This window comes from Paralichthys olivaceus, chromosome 1, assembly GCF_024713975.1.
Source record: "Paralichthys olivaceus isolate ysfri-2021 chromosome 1, ASM2471397v2, whole genome shotgun sequence".
Lineage (NCBI taxonomy): Eukaryota > Metazoa > Chordata > Actinopteri > Pleuronectiformes > Paralichthyidae > Paralichthys > Paralichthys olivaceus.
In genome coordinates this window covers 8,318,474-8,337,721 of record NC_091093.1, presented here as the reverse complement: position 1 = coordinate 8,337,721, position 19,248 = coordinate 8,318,474, and the positions used below count along the sequence as shown (strand labels likewise).

Genomic DNA, 19,248 nt, shown 5'->3' with positions numbered 1-19,248 from the left:
TCTTTTCTGGCTAGGGGAGGGCTGAGGAGTCGCAGGCTGAGGAGTCGCCGGCTCGAGCCACCAACTTCCCTCCCTGCGCCCTCTGCGGTGACACAGGCGGTGAATGGACCACTCTCTCCACTCTTTTCATCTTCCTCTTCGAGTGCCTGCACTTTGGAGAGGGATTACAGTGATGGAAGTATCAGCAGTGCACAATGATATCCATTCAACATGTCTCCGCAGCAGACAGGGAATGGGTTCAAGTCTGATTTGATAATATGAATGCAGCGTCGGTCTGCTGGGAAGGATCACAGCTCCTAAGGCAGGGCCTGTCCTTTGGGAACAATTGTGAAATCCCTGTCAGAATAAAATCCACGACCATAATAGGGGCGGAGAAAGGCATTGTTCTTGTACGATATTGTGAGTCATATAGATAGCGGTCAGAGGCAACCTTTTTCTCAACGTTACTGCACAAAACATCAGGCTCCAGTAACAAACTATACTGAAGAGTGGAGAATAGATTTTTATCAGAGGTGGCAGGTACCAGATGCCAAGAAAACAATACGAGTCTTATGCTACATTTTGACCTTGATAAGGCAGGTGGTCATCCAGCTGCCTTTTGTCCGAGCTCTCCTACAGATGGCAATTAACGGTTCACTGGATACACATTTTAGTTTCATATTTTATTGCATAAACCTTAGAGCCATTCGTCTATGAACAGATAATCATAAACCGTCTGTTTGTTTGTTTATCAGTTGATAGGATTACACATAAAATTGCTAAAATTACTGAACTGAGTTCAACCAAACCTGGTGGAGGGATGGGGACTGGACCTGGGTAGAACCAAGCAAATTGTTGAACAGAATTTTCTTTACCATTTCAACATATGCAAACTCAATGTATGTGTTGATTTTTATTTTTTTAAATTAGTTGTTTGATGACTAGTTGACTTCTAGTTGACATATTTTATATCTTTATCGATAGTTGTTCTTTTGACCAGATACACATAGTTAAGAGTACAATTGGTTTTCCAGTCCACTGTTTAGATCATCTTTTATGACAAATACATTATTTCGTTTACCTGGCGACTTCATCTTGGATTGTTTGGCCTCGGTAGAGATACACTCTCTAGTGCTTTTCTAGTTTAATAGGCACCTAGAAATTAACCTTCTCATTCTGTTCTACAGAGCTCACTAGAATATGAAAGGGGTGTACATGGAAGCATGGAATAACAGAATAATAATATTAACAGAACAGAATAATAAAATATACAGCATTGTTGGCCTAATAATAGCCCATCTTGCATAATATTTCCCTTGCTGAGCAAATAATAACGAAGCAACCTTGAACATTGGCATTTATTATCACTTTTTCACTGCTTTGCTTTCGAAACCAAGATGTGTCCTTGGTGAAAACTGTGGTTATACAACGTCCCTCTCTCCTCCCACCATCCCTTTGTACGTCTCTTCCTGTCTTTATATGGCGTCAGCAGCCTCTCTAGCTTAAACTGGATGATGGCTACAAGACGAGGCTTTCTGATTTCGATGTCTTTGCAGTGGTGAAGACAAAGCTTCTGGCAGGGACATCATATCTGACATGAACTGACTTGTAAAAAAAATCTTAATTCTTAGGCACCACATCAGTACTGCGTAATGAAATCAATTCTAAATAATTTTCTTTATGTCAGGCTGGAAAATGATGGTATCTCCTCTTACTTTTAAGTTAAATTAATGATGGGGTGTTATTATACAAAATCAGCACTATTAGGAAAAGCTGATATATTACACCTTGTCCTGCATTTATACCTTGGTGACAGCAGGCCTAAGTAGAGAAATAGACAAACTGTAAAGTGGAGGGATTACACCTCAGGCAGCTGTGTTAAGAATTCAATAAAAACATTAACACTAATAAACTTTAAAGTTTTCAGATAGCTGTGCAGTTCAACTTGCTTTATTGTGATCAGGAGTCCTGCCATCAATGTGAGATCATACAACATGACTGACTGATGACAGGGGGTCACACACTTCAATCTTTCCCCGGGAGAAACACCTGACTAGTATGTGTGTTCTGCAAACTACATTGAACCAGGAAAATGCCTGCAAGAGCAGATAGGGTGTTTCCTCCTCCACTTCTGTCATCCTGCTCAGAATGACACATCAAGCTGGAGGAGAGGTGAAGCGCATCAGTGGACATCACAGTTGAACAAACCTTTCAGAGCCTGATGCAGTAGATGTAAGCTGCACTGAGTTTGTATTACCCAGTCCCTCAAACGCATTGTTTGATTTCCCAAATTACAGACATTTACAGAGTGAAAAAAAAATCAAGGGGGAACTTAACGGCGTAGGCCAGACTGCGCCCTGACTCCACAAAATCAACTCTCCGACTAGCTTATTTGAGCTAGTGCTGATTGCTCTAAAACCACAGTGGGAGGTGTTTTAGGTGCTTTCCACTTTCTGACGACAGCTGTGGATGTTTCAACTATCTGACGACGACAAAATCTGAGCAAGCTGGAGTACCATAAATACCTGAAGAATATTTCAGACTTCTGAACCACACTGTGGAGTTGAGATTCAGCTGAATCCAGACTGTTTTGTTTCTGTTGTATTTCCTGCTTAAATAAATTAACGAAGGCAGTTTTGTCCAGTACTGATTGAACGGTGCTCAAGTGGGGAGTGATCTTGATCCCAGAGATGCCCGAAAAAATCCAGCATTGGACAGAACACAGAGCGACTCAGAACAGCAGCAGCAAGGACAATGTCTTAGTGAGGAGCTAGCCAAATGCTGAGTTTAATCAGTGCAACAAGGCTGTGTACTGCTGAGGCCAACCTCATAATTACAGACGTGGTTACAAAACATGCATTGTGTTTGGGAGAAGTGTCCTGCCAACTGTGTGTCCGCTGGCATTTTGGTGCCTCTACACTGAATTTAACACACACACTGTAACTGATATGTATTCAGTACAAGTGGGAGAGGTAGAAAGAGCACAAAAGAAGATGTCTTCTTTACAGATCTCTTTTTGAAATCACTTTTAGTTTGTATTGCTATTGGATTTGGACTTTTTCCTGAAATAGATGTGGTCAATCATTGAAAGCGATCAGAAAATTGAAATTCTGAGCATGATTATTGCTGTGGTGGGTCGTGTTCTGTGGCTACAGTAGAGCTATAATTTTCCAACTGTCTGTTTATCAAATTGCCTCCCTAAAGACGAACTCCTATGTGTTCACAGCAACAGAGGGTGTATTGAGCCTCAGCTGTGGTTCTTGCAGTGACAGAGCCTGGGACAGACTGACAGCACAGAGAGGCAGAATCAGTGAATAAGGTCTTCAAAGGTATTTTCAAAAATCGGCCTCACTGTTGGATCTACCTGGTGCTCTATAGCTCTGATCTGTTTTATTTCCTTTGGGGTTTTGAATGTTACCCAGCAGGGCAGAAAGGAAAAGGGCAATGTGAAGCCCCACCCGTCCCCCAGCAGAATGGCTGAACCACGCTCTGCTGCTCAGTAGGAGTCACAAACCACGTCCGTCAGTGGCTCAAAATCTTCAAGTCTACCGAATTTAAAGAAAGATCCCTGCATATGTTTTACTTTTTTGTTTCAGTCAGCATTCTCCCTGTCTTCCTCTTGCCCCTCATATTACGCTGAGTGTTTGTTGTTTCTTATCTTATAATTGTCTGGATAGAACAAGATCAGCTATTTTAAAGTTTTTCAGTTCAGTGAAGAAACACAAAGCCACAGCGCTGCCTTAATGACCTCTGCCAGGGAGGTTATGTTTCCACTCTGTCCATTTGTTTGTTCGTTTGTTATTCAGCAGAATTCTACAAGAAATATTGAACAAATTTGCACAAAACTTGGAGGAAGGATGGGATATGAGCCAAGAAAGAACCCATTGACTTTTGGCGTGGGTCCAGACAAAGGGGTTGTTTTACATATTGAAATAGAGCGTTAAAAATGTAAGTGTTAATGTGCTGTAAACACAAGCATGAACTTTGCAGGAGAATTTATCATAGAAACAATATACATATATATATATATGATGTCTATATCATATGTCTGACTGAAGAATCTCCTGTTACAATCTGCATATGTGAAAGGCGAACTCCGGACCACACTGTGCGGAAATGTTCTGGAGTTCAAATCTGAAAACAGCAAGAGTGACATTCGTGATTTGTGGCTTCACCTTATCTCACTGGACCACACAAAGCAAGCCTTTTTCCAAAACAAATGAGCTTTCTGAAAAACAGAAGTTCCAGTTGTGTTTCTATGTATTGTAGTGAAAAAAGTGTGGTGGGAAACTATTTTGTAGTTGAAAAGTAACTTGTATATCCCTGTCTGAGACTTTTATGACCTGAACTGTTTGTGACCTGAAACCTCTATGACCTTTCTATTACTTATTAACTGTCCAGCCTTCTATTTTCAGGTTTCCATCACAGTATTTAATAAAGAGAAATTTTAAGTTAGGTAGAAATTCTTTTTCATGCATCACTTTCTTGCACAATTCTTTCAACTGTTTTAATATTTATACAAGCACTTTCTTTTCCTCTTCTTTACACTGACCTATGCTGGAGCAGGGATGTGAAGAAGTTAAATCTATTTGTATAGATTGATAAATGCAGTAGAGGCCATTGGCCAGAACGATCAGATGGCAGGGAAAACAGATTATGTTGCAAGGCTCCCGTGGCATAACCCAGGGCATTAATGTTAATGGAAAACCACATGACCTTGCACTTGCCTCTGAGCTGCTACATTTTAAATCCAATAGACATGGCCCAGGTCTGGAGGAGACGGTGATACAGGCACCTGATACCCATGCATGAAAATAGTTTTTTTTCTTGTTTTTTTTCTGGGCAAGGTATCCCAAGGGCCCCTGGTAAGGTTTCCTCTGCTCCCTAAGGTGAACAGGGGGAAGGCGGCACTGAATGTGGAACAGCAGTTGCTATCATAGTTGCTGGGATACATGTCCCATGGCAGATGCCATGCGATCCCAACACTGAGCAAGAGGCCAAAGCTTAGCTTGTAATGTTAACGTTATAGTCAATGTATGTTGAGATTCTTATGCTCAAGAGACAGAAGACCTCTTGTTTTCTGGGGGCACATTCTACTTAAGGCTGTGTAAATTCACTGTGATGGAGTTGGCTTTGCCAACTATTGCTTTCCAATGATTATCCTTCTCTGGAAGGAATAGAAGGAATCGTGCCAACACAACACAAACAAGCTTTGTCAAAGGAGCTTTACGCACACAGATGAAAAAAATGGAGAGTCAGGATAAAATAACATTCAGCTTTTTTCCACAAACATCCAGTGGAGGATTTGCATTCAAATATGGTGCCACACCACTGCTCTGGGGGTCATCAGCACAATTTAATTACATTAAGGGACGGCTAAATTGGACTTTGCAAACAGACAAGGCTTAAGGGATTATTGGACCTCTGACGGAGAGATCAAATTTTTCCTTCCAGCATGAAACAATATGCCCATTTCCTGGCAGCCTCCATGTGCATGGAGATGGAGCGATAACAAGTTGGATGGAGCCAACAGTACAAAACCAGATGATTCATTTTATTCTGTGTTTTTTTATTTAGTGTAAACTAAATGACGAGCAGAGAAAAAAATGGATATCAGAATCATTTTGATTTGATTACAGCCAAAACCACAAGCCTCTATGCATCATGTTAATCTCGATTACTTTACCACCACCTCAAACATACACATGTACAGCTCACACTATTCATTAAAACATCTTGGGGGCACTGATGTTGTTGTACCAAAATTATGACTTTTATATCTGCCTTAATATCTCAAAACTAATCCTGAGAAAACACCATGAACCTGTTTTTATTAACATTTTTTAATCTAATTTGACTAAATTAAAAAGTCGAAAATGCTCTCAGCAGAGTACAGGCCTCGACCAAGGGGGGTTTATTGACTCATTTGTGTTCGGTCTACTTCAGTGTATTACTGTAATGTGCAGACTAATAATCCTTAGTTTAAGCTTCATCAGCATTAAGTGACAGGTTTACAGTTTTAGTTAATTATTTTCATGGTTAATGGAAATGTAGTAAAGTTAAGTTAAGTTTTTTACTCTGTGTCCTTTTGTTTTTGTCAATGAATTAGCACAATTGTAACTTTAATAGTTACATTTGATGATTGTTCTTTTAAAGCTTTTACATCATATGCAAATAATCTGATTTCCTCATATTTTATGTGATTCCTTTGATAGTTAACTTTACAGTTTCAACCAGATGAATGATTTAATAAGACTCAAAACACATCCCTTAACATTTTAGTGATATAATTGTAAAAACGTATTGCCATGTTCATATCACTGGTAACTGTTATGGATGACCTGCATTCTTCTAAATGGGGGATTTAAGAAGCTTGCAAGTTTGTTAAAGTTAAAGTTAAACTGTGTGACTATACCGTGACCATATAGAAATGTTGGCCACATTGGTAAGTCAATTATAAAGAGTGAGATACTTTTAACAGTTTTTTTGCCCCTGATTAGTTTTTCAATTCAATTCAAACTCTGAAGTTCCCATGTATATAATAATTCACACACTCACTCGACTTTGAGGGAAATGAGTCCTTGGTTATCTTTCACAGTGGCTAAACTGTCTCTGTCGTTGTTGTACATCTAGACTTAAAAGAGCTTTAACGGGTGGCGAGAGCACTTATACCAGCAGCCTAACCTCTCGTATTACTGTCAAAATGAAAGCTAAAAATGGCAAACCTGCTGTTCCTGCAGGGAGTGGAAGCAGAGCGTTGCACACACACACACTCCCCTGCTGTTGCACATCGAAACAACTCATAGGAAATACGACTGTTATTAAAACACTGCCATTCTCAAAATAACGATGTAAGTAAAATGGGGAATTGTACAATTTTTTAACAGCGGGGTACTGTGATACTTTTGTGGTATTGGTACACCATGCTACACTAGAAGACACATTACTTCAGTGTTTTATTGAACACTATATTTCCTCTGTAGATTCCAGCTTACAGGCTGCCTAAATATAGGGGTGGGGGGGGTCTATACATGAATATAGACTTTATTTCTCCTTCATGTTACTGAGAGCAGTAGATGTAGACTTGACTGGACTATGTCATAGGATTTAATGCATCATGGGATTTCGAAGAGAAGAAGAAGGTTTTATTTTTGCTTCAGTCACGGGGGACTGACTGTTTCAGACTTTGGTTTTTAACTGTGCATGCACCTCCCTCTGCATTTATAGAAGATGTCAGCCACTTTAGGTGAGGAAAGAAATGGAAGGTAGTAATATCTTCAAAATTAGCAGTAAAGCAAATAAAATGTTCAAACACTGCAGTCATTTGATAATCCTCTGTGTGTTCATAACAAGAGAGATGCCTCTTACATGACACAGGCTGCTCATTGATATACTATATATACTATATTGACATATAGCTGCTTTTAGGGAACATCAGATCTTTATATTTTGACAATCATAACTTATTGTCTGGTTCTTCAAGCAGATTCTTCTCATTCAAAGGGTTTTTGCTTGTTGTGGGAAATGCTGGGTCTCTCATTTAGTAAGATCTCATATTACTGTGATGATTGGTTGTGATTTGGTGCAATATGAATAAAACTGGAATGGATTTAATTCTTCAAATAATATTACTAAATTTGGATAAGGCTAAGGATACAACTACAGATTAGTAATATGAGAATATAACATAAGATAATCACACTGAAGCCTGCAAATACAGAAAATCACTTTATTTTCACACCCTCTTTTCTTTATGTATTGAATGTTGTGGCACTTTCATGTTGAATAGGCCACTGTAGTATTTGCCAGTGTCATTACAGCTGATCAACACTCTCGGCTATTGACACCTGCAAGCTGCAGCTGGAGCCTGATGGGTTCATCAGCATAGGAGGCTGAGTGGAAAAGCATGCTAAACTAATTTCTTTAATTACAAGAGGCATATTTATTTTAAAATCTCAACTGAGAGTCATCAAAACATCAGAGCATAAACTAACATCTTTCAAGAAGCTACCGCTGTCAAGGCTGTGCTACTTAATTGCATATTCATTCCAAGACTGTATAATGTGCATTAGAAATGAAACTCAAAAGAGAGCACATGAAAAGCAGCAAATCAGTTTCTTACAACATCATTTTACTTCAAGTTGTGTATTCGATTTGCAGGTTAGATCCATTCATCCATCTGTACCGCTTATCCTCTTGAGGGTTGTGAGGGAAGCTGAAGACAATCCCAGCTGACATTGAGTTAGAGGTAGGTTGCCAGTCTATCAAAAGGCCAACATACACAAACAAACAATCATGCACTCTCACATTCACACCTACAGTCAATTTAGATTCTCCAGTTAACCTTACCCTTATTATGAATGTCTCTGGACTTTAGGGAAAAAGCTGGAGCACCTGGAGAAAACCCATATAGACACAGGGAGAACATACCACACTGAATATGCCCAGCTGAACTTGGATTTGAACTGAGAACCTTCTTGCAGTGAGGTAACTTCAACAATTTGAATGCAAGTTAAAAGTAAAATAAAAGATTCAGACAAAATGAAAAATAGGATTGTCTGTGTGCTTTTGCGAGAACTGACATATGCTTTGATTTAAACTCATAGTGTGGTTAGGTTAGGCAACAGAACTAGTAAGTAAGGTTCGGTAAAAGACAGTGGTTTTGGTTAACAGACCCTTTCACAACATGATCCATCTGCAGAGGCTTTCTGGCAGAACACTTTGAAGGCACACCTCCCCCACCTGTGGTTTGTGTGTAGTTCCACCCACACAGCCACAGCCAGCTGAAGCCAGCAATGGTAAACTGTACACACACAGGGTGATATAGGCTACTCCTATTGAAAACACTTATCATTTAAACAAGGCCCTTGTTCACCTTGATCTCACTTTAGAATGATGAATTTCCACCATTATACTGAAGCGCTGCAAACATTTTACCTCCTCTCCTCCACTTAAGGATTGCTCTCTGTCAGGGCATGTGAGGTGACACACACTGACCTTCTATTCACCAGAGCAGTTGGTCCTCACTGCCAAACTCATCTGAAAAATGCCCAGAGGTGTAAATTTGTGCAGACAATTTATCTCAACTGCTAGCACTTCAGGTATCTCTTCTCCCTGAGAAACTGGCTGCTGTTTCTCCAATTGTCCTTTAACAATTACTTGGGAGAGATTTGGGGAAGACTGTGGCCAGTTAAACTGCAGTTTTCTCAGCCACCATTGTGCAGGCCATCTAAACCATGGGATACAAAGCTCTCAAGTGCACCAAAAGCCAAATAAAGAGGTGGAGAAAGAGGGGGAGGCAGATAAAAGCAGACAACCAATGTATTATAACTCGGCTCTATTAGATATGAGCTTTTGCTAGGGTGATGCACCATGGCTTCAGGCAAAGATACTGCTTGCTCATTGTGCTTTAGCAGGGGGGCTAGGAAAACTGTGTAGCTACTGTGATTCTGTATATAACATACAGTCGCTCATGCATGATTTACTAAACCAGAATTCTTACTAATTCTAAAGAAGTGAAATAAACAGATTTGCTCAGACTGCAGAATGTATCCTATGACATACACTATGTATATGCTTAAAAATGGCTTGTAATCAAAAATGAATTCATAAAATAGTGCTGTCCAGTTCCTTTTCACCATCTATCTACTTATTACAGAAATCTCTCTGTCCAGCTGTCTGTATGTGGAACGCTTATCTCGTGAACCTTTCATCTAATCGGCTTCACACTTGGCGTGTGAATTATTTAGGGTTGAAGGAAATGCAGTGTCAAATTTGATACCATTTAGACCTAATGATTTCACTGCAGATAAACCAGGTGGGATGAACACAAAGTTTTCTAGCTTCACTCTGCACCATAGACTGTTTTAAAAAAACTCCACACACACAATAAAAAGCGATATTGTAGAACTGTTTGAGGAGGACTCACTAATGACAAGGAATACTTCTGATGTAGCTGCGGAGCTTTAACACAGGGCAAAAAAACAGACCATTCCAAACAGGCAGGTGTAACGGGCGCTTAACTTGTTAACCTACTAATTCCACAAATCTTGTCTGTATGTATGTAGAACGTTTTTCTCTATGTGTAAAGGTCAGAGGACAGTTTTGAATTTGGTTTGATGTGGACATGCAATACGTTAAATCTGAATACACTTTGGAAGTAGCAACAGTGGCTTGGACTGGGTTCTGCGTACTGAGTTGAGCTTCACTTAACTTTGAATAAACAGGTGAGCAGCTCTTTGTGTAGCACTCATTTTCCGCAATTCACTTTTACAGTTTCAGTAAGAAGCTGCAATCAGCATTACTACATAAACAGTTTAGAACGAGCACTGCTCTAGTTCATTCAATTTCTGTAACATATGAAATAAATACTGTATATTCCACTTACTGTTTACACTACAACAGACATCTGTTTTTATATAACATTTAACAAATGGACATATTCTGTAATTTTAAATATATTTTGTGTATTTACAGCCCAGCTTCCCTTTGTGATTACCTTGATTACCTTGGGCTTAAACAAGTGATTACTTTATTTCACAGACTACATATGCAGGGCTACCACTTTAATGAGGTTTTCTCCCACATGTTTGGTGATTTGTCGTACTGGTTGTGTCCCGTCTCTAAAATTAACACCTTAAATCACTTTTGCATGTTTATAAATAGTAAAGTTGCTAAAAATCACTTTTTTATGATGCATTTCGCATTTTGTCCAGTAAACCACAATAAATCACAGCGCTAAGTGAAACTATATGTATTCAGCTACTTAAATGTTTATGATATGATGATACCACAGGGCATAAATGTTGGTTTGGGTTTTTCTCTATCATCAGTTTTAATAAACAGATGGATTTTACATTGGGCCCTAGACCTACATTATATTTCCTCAGTATTTCATCATCATTTTAAAGTGCCCATATTATGATTTTTGTGCTTTTCTCTCCTTTAGTATGTGACAGTTTTTTTTTTTTGCATTTCTGCTAAGTTAAAAAGGCCCAAGTATGCAGTACAGGGAGAACTTCTCTCCCACAGAAACACTGAAACACCCCATTTGTAGTCCTGACTTGACAGTTGATTCGTTTTTAAGAAGAAAATGGATAATGAGTGCATCGCGAGGACTATGGAGTAGACAAAGATGATTAAGAGAACAGTTTCAATAGATACTAATAAATAATGAATTCATGAATCTTGAGGCAATAACTGGCTCATAAATCCACTGATTGTGAACCGATTTACAGTTCACTTTTGTTTCTGTTACACAGAAAATTGTGTAAATTAAATTTGTTGTTGATGATGATGGTGATGATGATGACATTTATTTGTCAGGCTCATAAAATACAACAAAAAAAAAATGGATTAAAATACAAACAAATGTATTGTGTGTATTTCATCAGATGCAAAAATAACTGGTTGATGCATTACTGATTAATTAAACATAAATTTTTTGTCTTTAAAATTAGATGATAAATCCAACTTAGTGTAGTCACCAAGTAGTGTCTTATTAAAATTAAAACATGTTCTCTTATATGAATAACATTTCAACATGTTCTTATTTTTATTAACGTGTTTTTATTTGTATCTATATTGTATGCACTTTGAGCTGCATTTCTTGTATGAAAGGTGCTATACAAATAAAGTTTCTTATTATTATTACTTCATGAAAAACTTACTACTTACCCTATTACTCAGGCAAAATGACGCATCATACAGTTGGTGTGCACAAAAACAGTAGATAATGTAATAACCCAAGCAAAGTGAAACACAGTAGTACAGAGTAGTTACTGAGGATTCTCTCTTTCCTTTGTTATCAGATCACTATCAGTACTTTTGCAATAAACCAATTAATCCTAATACTGGGACCATGTTCACGTCTATTCTTTCAGGTTATGAAAGCCAGGGCCAAAATGCTCTAAATTACTTTTGTTCAAAATTGCTGCGCCCCTTGTACATGTGGCAAACAGGACTTTCACAGCATCTGGTTCTTGTCACACATGATAATGATGAAGATTTGATGATCAATTTGATGTCATTCTCGAATGCATTAACCAACTCCTTTATACATTTATGCGTTATCGTGTATGTGTGCTTCTGTGTGTGTCCTGCATAGTTGCCTCATTGTGAATGTTCCTTTTTTTATTTTTTTGCAGACACTGTGCTGAAAATATCTGACAATCAAGAGAATATTAGAGGGTTGGAGGGATTCCACTCTGACTAAGTGGCTCTTACTGCTGTGGAGTGTGACACTGCTCTGCTATTCATAATGATTCACTGTGCTGTTGACACACTGTGGTGGGGATACTTAGAGGAATCCAGCTTCTCTGACTCTGCTGATGAGGGTTTTTGTTTCTGGAGAGCGTGCTGGACCAGTTCGCCAGCTTGTTCTTTGATCATCACAGACACATCAACTGGGTTCTCCGTTCACTGATTCATCAGAGGTTAAAACATTAACGAAATAAAGTTCCATGTGAACTGCATTATGGTTAGGAGTTTAATTCAAAAGGCTCAACATAAGAAAGTCCTTGATGTCTATAAAAAATACCTGAAGTCAAAGTCAGGGGCTGGTCAATCAACAGTAGTGACATGATAATAATGCTGCACTCATTTAGGTGGAAATGTATTTCAAGCCAAAGAGGCACATAAGCAAGCAGCTGATCTCTTGTTTCTGAGACGTGAAGCAGCTTAGTTTTACATGCTCAGGACACTCATCCATCACGGCTGCTTAAACCCCAATCTCCTTAATGCTTTGTGCCAAGCAGAGGCACACCGGGCCGCTGTATGAGGACAAAGGTTTGACTCATTTGGAAAATTGAATGTGCGGCCTCTCACCATCACAGTGGATACTCTGACCACAGGGCCACTGAACTGGAATAAAAAGGGTATAATTGGGAAAAAAATTTAAATTCTTCACTAAGTTCTTTGGTTAAACCTGAATTCATCTCACACACACAAACACACACAAGATTTTGGAGTGAAATTATGGCGAGCACAGGTTCTCTGTAGTGTTTATGTCCAAAATGTATTCTCACTTTAGAATATAGGACTAGATGGTGAATGTCCCTTGTAGGTTTAATGGTCTTCTGCACAATGTAAGTTACCAACTACCAGTGGATGTTAGCAGGCATAAGTAGCCACCAGTGGATGTTAGGGACATAAGGATGTTTTGGCCTCATACACTGATACAAGCTGAACTTGAGGGTACACTGAGGCTAAAGATAAACCTTGTCATGTGACCTGCTCAGTCGATCTGACATCATTGCCTATACACTGTTCTATTTCAGAATTCAGGACAAGATGGAGAATATCTTATTATATATAAAGATTTTATATATAAATCTTATATATTATGTATATATTTTGCAGCAAAACACTTCTTCTTGATATTATATTGAGTTGTACAATAACTCAGTGTTTATCACCTCTTTTAGAGTGTTTTCTTTATATGTATTCAATTATTAAAGTTAAAAACAGCAGAACAAAACAGTTGGGCCATTTGTATCGTCCATCAAAGAGCCATGGAGCCATTAAGACTAACCTGGGACTTGTTGCTGGACCATCTCCGACAGATCCTGCTGGTGGATGAAGAGAACCAGACCTCCAACAGCGAACAGCAGGAGGAACCAGAGAAAACAGGGCAGTCTCCTTCTCCGTCCACGCAGGGAGTCCACCACCATCTTCCACTTCATCCACAGCATGATGCAGCACAGTCAGACACTAATGTAATAAGTTCTGGAGAAAAACCAAGGATAGCAGGATATGGGGAGAGGAGGGAAAGAAAGAGATAGACAAAAGAAGAGTGAGCAAAAGAGGCAACTGTGTTCAGAGGTTTTCATCTTTCTGTATTAATGTTGCACAGGACAGATTTCAAGCTGTATGATGAAATGTAGCAAAGTACTGTAGTTCAGTACAAATCTAAAGTTCTGGTACATGACTATTTTTCTCTTTTATGATATGTTACTGTTGCGGAACTATATCTTCCTACTAATTCCACAGACGTCTGTCTATCTGTTTGTCTTTCTGTTTTCTCGCTTCAGACTTGGTGTGTGTACTGTAAATTTCCAGAGGAAGTGCAGTACAAAATTTGGTGTGATTTAGACATAATATATTTAATAATAATACAATTTGACTAAACAAGCACCCAATGCTCTGTAATAGCCTGTGGGCAGTGTGCCTGTAGTCAGTGGACAGAGTTAAATCTTCTTCTACATCCTTGGACAAGTATCTTATAAATAACTAGAATAAAATCATCTATATATATATCATTTACAAAAGCCAAACACCTCAGTATATATACGTAATCCATTGAAGTCTGATCAGAATGCCAACATAAAAACATGATGGTCTACCACCTTCAAATAGAGAAATCTGTGTTGTGTTTCTAAGGATAGAGTACTTTAAACAGTACAGCAGTAGGACTGTCATGACTGAAGACCGACTTTAGGTTCTGTTCAAACAACAGAAAGACGAAATGTCATCTGCCTTCAAATTAATATGCAAAATAACTCAGTCTCTACTGTAGTGTGCGCTTTCACAAACCAGAATGAATGAGTGTCGTTACCGTGGTAATGCTTCTCATTCGTGCTTGAATCCCATTCGACGGGAATATTTCCAAGGCTTTTATGGACTGCAAAACAACTCAAGGTGCGATTTATTTTCTCTCTCCAAATTCTGTACAACACATACAAACTTCTAGCAGTCACAAACACTGGATATTAAGAAGAGGAATTGTATACCCTGATGACATATTCAACAAAAACTACAATCAACTTGATACAACATCAATGTCCTGTCACTGATGCAGTAATACTTGTGTACCGTGGTCACAGGTGTGTGTTTATATCTTGCAACTCCAGTGAACTCGTCTCAGCCAAACACGGTATCGAGCTGGAAATATACATTTTATAAATATGAGTCAGTTTCTGCTGCTTTAGAAACCTTACAATGAAAATCAAAGTTTTCAGGAGACATTAATTTTGACTGGCATGGAAGTGGAGGTGATATCAGATTGGACATCAGACCATTTGTTTAAGTGGGTATTAAATTAGTCACAGAGATGTCAAACCAATAGGCCTCCTTGAAACCCATTTATTCTGCTTTTTATTGACAATCTCTCATTTCCATGAGTGTTCTTTTTTCTATTCTGAAATTAAACCATGCAGGCAGCAATACCCACTGAAGAGAGAGTACAATTAAAAAGTGCAATAATGAATTTCTCAACGCCTTAGCATTATTATCATGAAAGGGCAAACCTGCAGTATATTTAATACAGAGGAGAGAGGGAAGATGCATTGACGTATTATTGGCGTATGTTTATCTTGCTTTGGCTTGTGGACTCAAGTGAACTCTAAGGTTCACTTCCTGAAATGGATATTTATCATTTCATCTATCCATCCATCCTGCATCTATTCCATCTGACATTAGGCAAGAGGTGTTGTACCCTCTGGACAAGTTGCCAACGTATCACAGGGCCAACATAGAGAGACAGCAACCATTCACACTCACATTCACACCTACAGTCTATTTAGAGACTCCAATCAATCTAACCCCAATCTGTATGTGTGTGGGAGGAAGCAGATGTACCCAGAGAAATCCTACACAGACACGAGAAGAACATGCAAACTCCACACAGCAATACTACACAGCAATACCCCGAACATTGAGATTCAAACAAGGAACAGTGTTAAACACACTACTGTGCTGCCCATTTCATTATTTCAGTCATAATAGTCATTAAAACCCCTACAGAATGAAATTATGACAAAGAATAATATATAAATATTATACACATAATGTACATGTTATAAATAAAACATTTCCATGTAATGGAGGAAATGATCACTGTGCACATGTTCACTGTTGGTACATGGGAACGTGATGGAGTTAAGATTAAGTGCTAAATTCAATGAAATGTGGAAAAAGAAAAAAAAGAAGCTCATATGATATTATGTAAATAAATTACTATTCAACCTCATTAATCTACCACTATGTTCGTCTCTTTTGCCGCCTGCATTGTTGCCATGCCAACACAGGTGCTAACCAGGTGGCTGTCATCACTGGCTGCCATTTTTATCCCAAGGTGTAAACTTCCCTTTGATAAAACCTTTTTTAATCAGTACACACGGACTGCTATCCATTGTATTAAAACCACACGACTCTTGAGGGTGTTCTTTACTGGGATTACAGGGACTTTGGCCGCTGAGCTGGTACAAAGCCAGTACCTGTGGTATCACCATCTTGTTCTTTAATCCCAGATATGTATGACACCTCTGCTGCTTTCTCCTGCTTCAGTATCGCACTACACTGGTTTGTCTATAAACAATTAGAGCCTTTATTAGAGGTATTGAGTGAATGCTGAATATTAAGAAAATCATGTTTCAGCTGCTTTGCTGAAATCCATTTTTCAATGCATGGTAAGACTGAAGTGAGTGCTTTGCAGTTGGCTCAGTTTTCATCCTGCACATTGAGAGTCATGAAAGCATTTTATGCAAGGCAGCTTAAAATTCTCAGATGTTATCCTTTCGTTCTGCTTTACAGAATAAGACCAGGTTTGACCATGTCACCCAACAGTTTCATCACCTCAGTGTTTTACAAGATATAAGGTCAAGGTAAACATCAATGTGTTGTGTCTGGATATTGGAGATATTTTTGGAAGTATAAAATAATGTTAGGATTTATACCCCTTTGGGTTCAGTGCAAGGGGGGGGGGGCAATGGTGTACGGAGTCAGCAAAGTGTGAAAAGCATTCATACATGTCAGTGTTGATTTTGGTGATTTGAAAAGACCGTCCCTGTTTTCTGAGCCTCAAGCAAGTTGGTTTCAGCAGCTCCTTTTATATTGTTAACCTGAAACTGTGCTACACGAACCTCTTCACTGTGAGAAATCTGTAGACAGTCCTGCCCTTTGTCTCTTCCCACTAATACCACAAGTTAAGTGCATTCTGATTATACTTATTACCATAACCTGGGTTGCATAGCAGGATTAAACAGTGAGAATTAAAGAGACAGTGACGGTACAAAGCACCCACCACTGGCACATTACTTAATTGTTACTAAAACGACAAATATGCTATGGGCCTATGCCTGCTGCTGGTGTGTTTCCATGGGTTGTATCAAGCGACCTATGTGGTTGTTAAGATTGGGCAATTGGAAAATACTGAAATATAAACCTGTTTTTCTAATGAGAAAAGGATGTGATCTATAAGCTAAAATAGATCATTTAAATTTCAAACCCAAAAATGTTAAATATCCTTCTAAACATATTGATGAGTATAACATTCAGTCATTGATGGAACAGTTGAAAGAAACGATGCAGTGCATACTTTCCAGGTCTTGATGTGTAGCTAATATGATTACAGAGCTGGAAAATCCTCAAACTTCATCAATGTAACATCTGAATGAATAAAAAGGATGAAAAAAAATCCTATCACTGCAACTGTCACAATGTGACGTTAACATCTCATTATAATCAAACAACACTTCATTTTTAAAGCAATGTGCTCCATGTGCTTTGTGCTCCTCTTCAGGACAGATGTATGTGTCATGAAATGACATAACATTTCCCATTTTATGACAAAAAAACTTTCTGTGTCAGTGTAATGAAACAGCTTCTGGGTTTGATGTTCCAATATGACACACATCAAAGAATTGTTCTTTGTAGCCTCCACAAATATAAATGATCAAATAAATATGGTTTACCGTATATGAAACATCCAATTTCTATGATGAAATTGTTGCAATGCAAAATAAAGGCAGCTGTCAGCAGAAATTTTCACTTTATAAAATGAAACTAAAACTAAGAAAGGGAATGCGGACATGGAGACATGGACACTCAAGTATATTATATATTTGCCGCTGCTTCTTTCCACTAACCTCACAACAGATGAGGACACCTGTAACCAAGGTAACTGTGCACAACAAAGATGGCAACTGCTGCAGCTTTAACATGTTTAGACAACATGCAAAATAGTTTTTCATTCACTAAAACTAACAAATCAAATCACAAAACTTTTGACTGATTCAAAATAAACTAAGATATAGATATAATGTAGAACCATCATCAGTTATTGCATCCCTGGAATCAGATAAGGAAATAGCAAAGCATTATAAATGCAGCTCTCACATATGCACGTGACACTGCAGGTGTGCTGATCGCGTCACAACATGTCTCGGAAAAGAATGCAAATTAAATCCATTTTCATTATCTTACTGTATATCTAATCACCTGCTTCTTCCTCTGATGTTCCAGAAAATGTTCTGGGGAAATATTTTCTTAATAGCACAGATCCTTCCAGTGTGTTGGAGAAAGTGAGCATTGTTGGCTGCTAAACAAAAAGAGAGGGAGGCAGTTGCCAGGCCTGTTTCATAAATTAATGATTATATGAAAGGGAATGTGATCATGGTAGAATAAGAGCTGGTATGGATCGTGTTCAAAGCTGTGCTAATTGTCTTTATCTATGACAGACGGTGATCTCTTGGAACACACTGCAGGGATGAGCCTTTGAAATCAATATATATCAACCATCAACCCTGTCAGCTTCATCACATTGCTGCTCACTGTTAGAAAAGGTCTTATGATCATGTTTAAAAAAGGTTGCCAGCAAAGACAAAGTAATGCATGCAAACAATACCCTGACTGCATTCTTTATGTAAATGCAAGGTAATAACAAACCAGTACCCGCAATGAAATGATTGCATCCGAATCATCAATGCATTAATGTTGAAAAAACCACAAAGCTGTGCAGCACAAATCGTATCCTTCAAATCCCGAGATGAACATAATCTTACTTTTGATAGCACCTTTTTATTTGAAATGTTCATCTGGAAATATTCAGAGGGATAAAGCAATAACCGGATGCCCAATCAGGTTTTCAGTGTGTAAATTTTATCATTACAATTATAATCTGTGTTGGTGATGCATTCCTCTGTTTTCTGCTGGGGGGGTTGACCGAACCACATCTGTTCCATTGGCTCCATTCCCTGTACTGTTTGGAGAGAAACCTAATGAATAAATAACCACAAATCAAATGGGACGATATCTACCCACAGTAATGGCAGCAAAAGTGCAGCCACACCAGAAAAAAAAAAGAACATCTCCCAACTTGCTCTCAAAGGAAAAAGCTGTGTGACGGTGACCTGGCACGCTGGCCTCAGGACAGCTACCAGCTAAGCAGGGCAGGTGATGACAGCTCCAACACAATCAGACATGCTCAAATACAACACATCCTTGCCATTTCATGTGGGCCCATATACCTGCCACAGGGCACTGCTGTGCTCC

General features: G+C 38.7%; 1 protein-coding gene across 1 annotated transcript in view; it reads right to left on the bottom strand.

Annotated features, from left to right (window-relative positions):
• LOC109624922 (carbohydrate sulfotransferase 8) overlaps positions 1-19,248 on the bottom strand; it is a 166,609-nt gene that overhangs the window by 109,704 nt on the left and 37,657 nt on the right. Inside the window, exon 2 of the mRNA XM_020079851.2 lies at positions 13,511-13,704. Within this exon, the coding sequence (XP_019935410.1) occupies positions 13,511-13,670 (160 nt within the window). The 5' untranslated portion in view covers positions 13,671-13,704. The remainder of the gene's footprint in view (positions 1-13,510; positions 13,705-19,248) is intronic.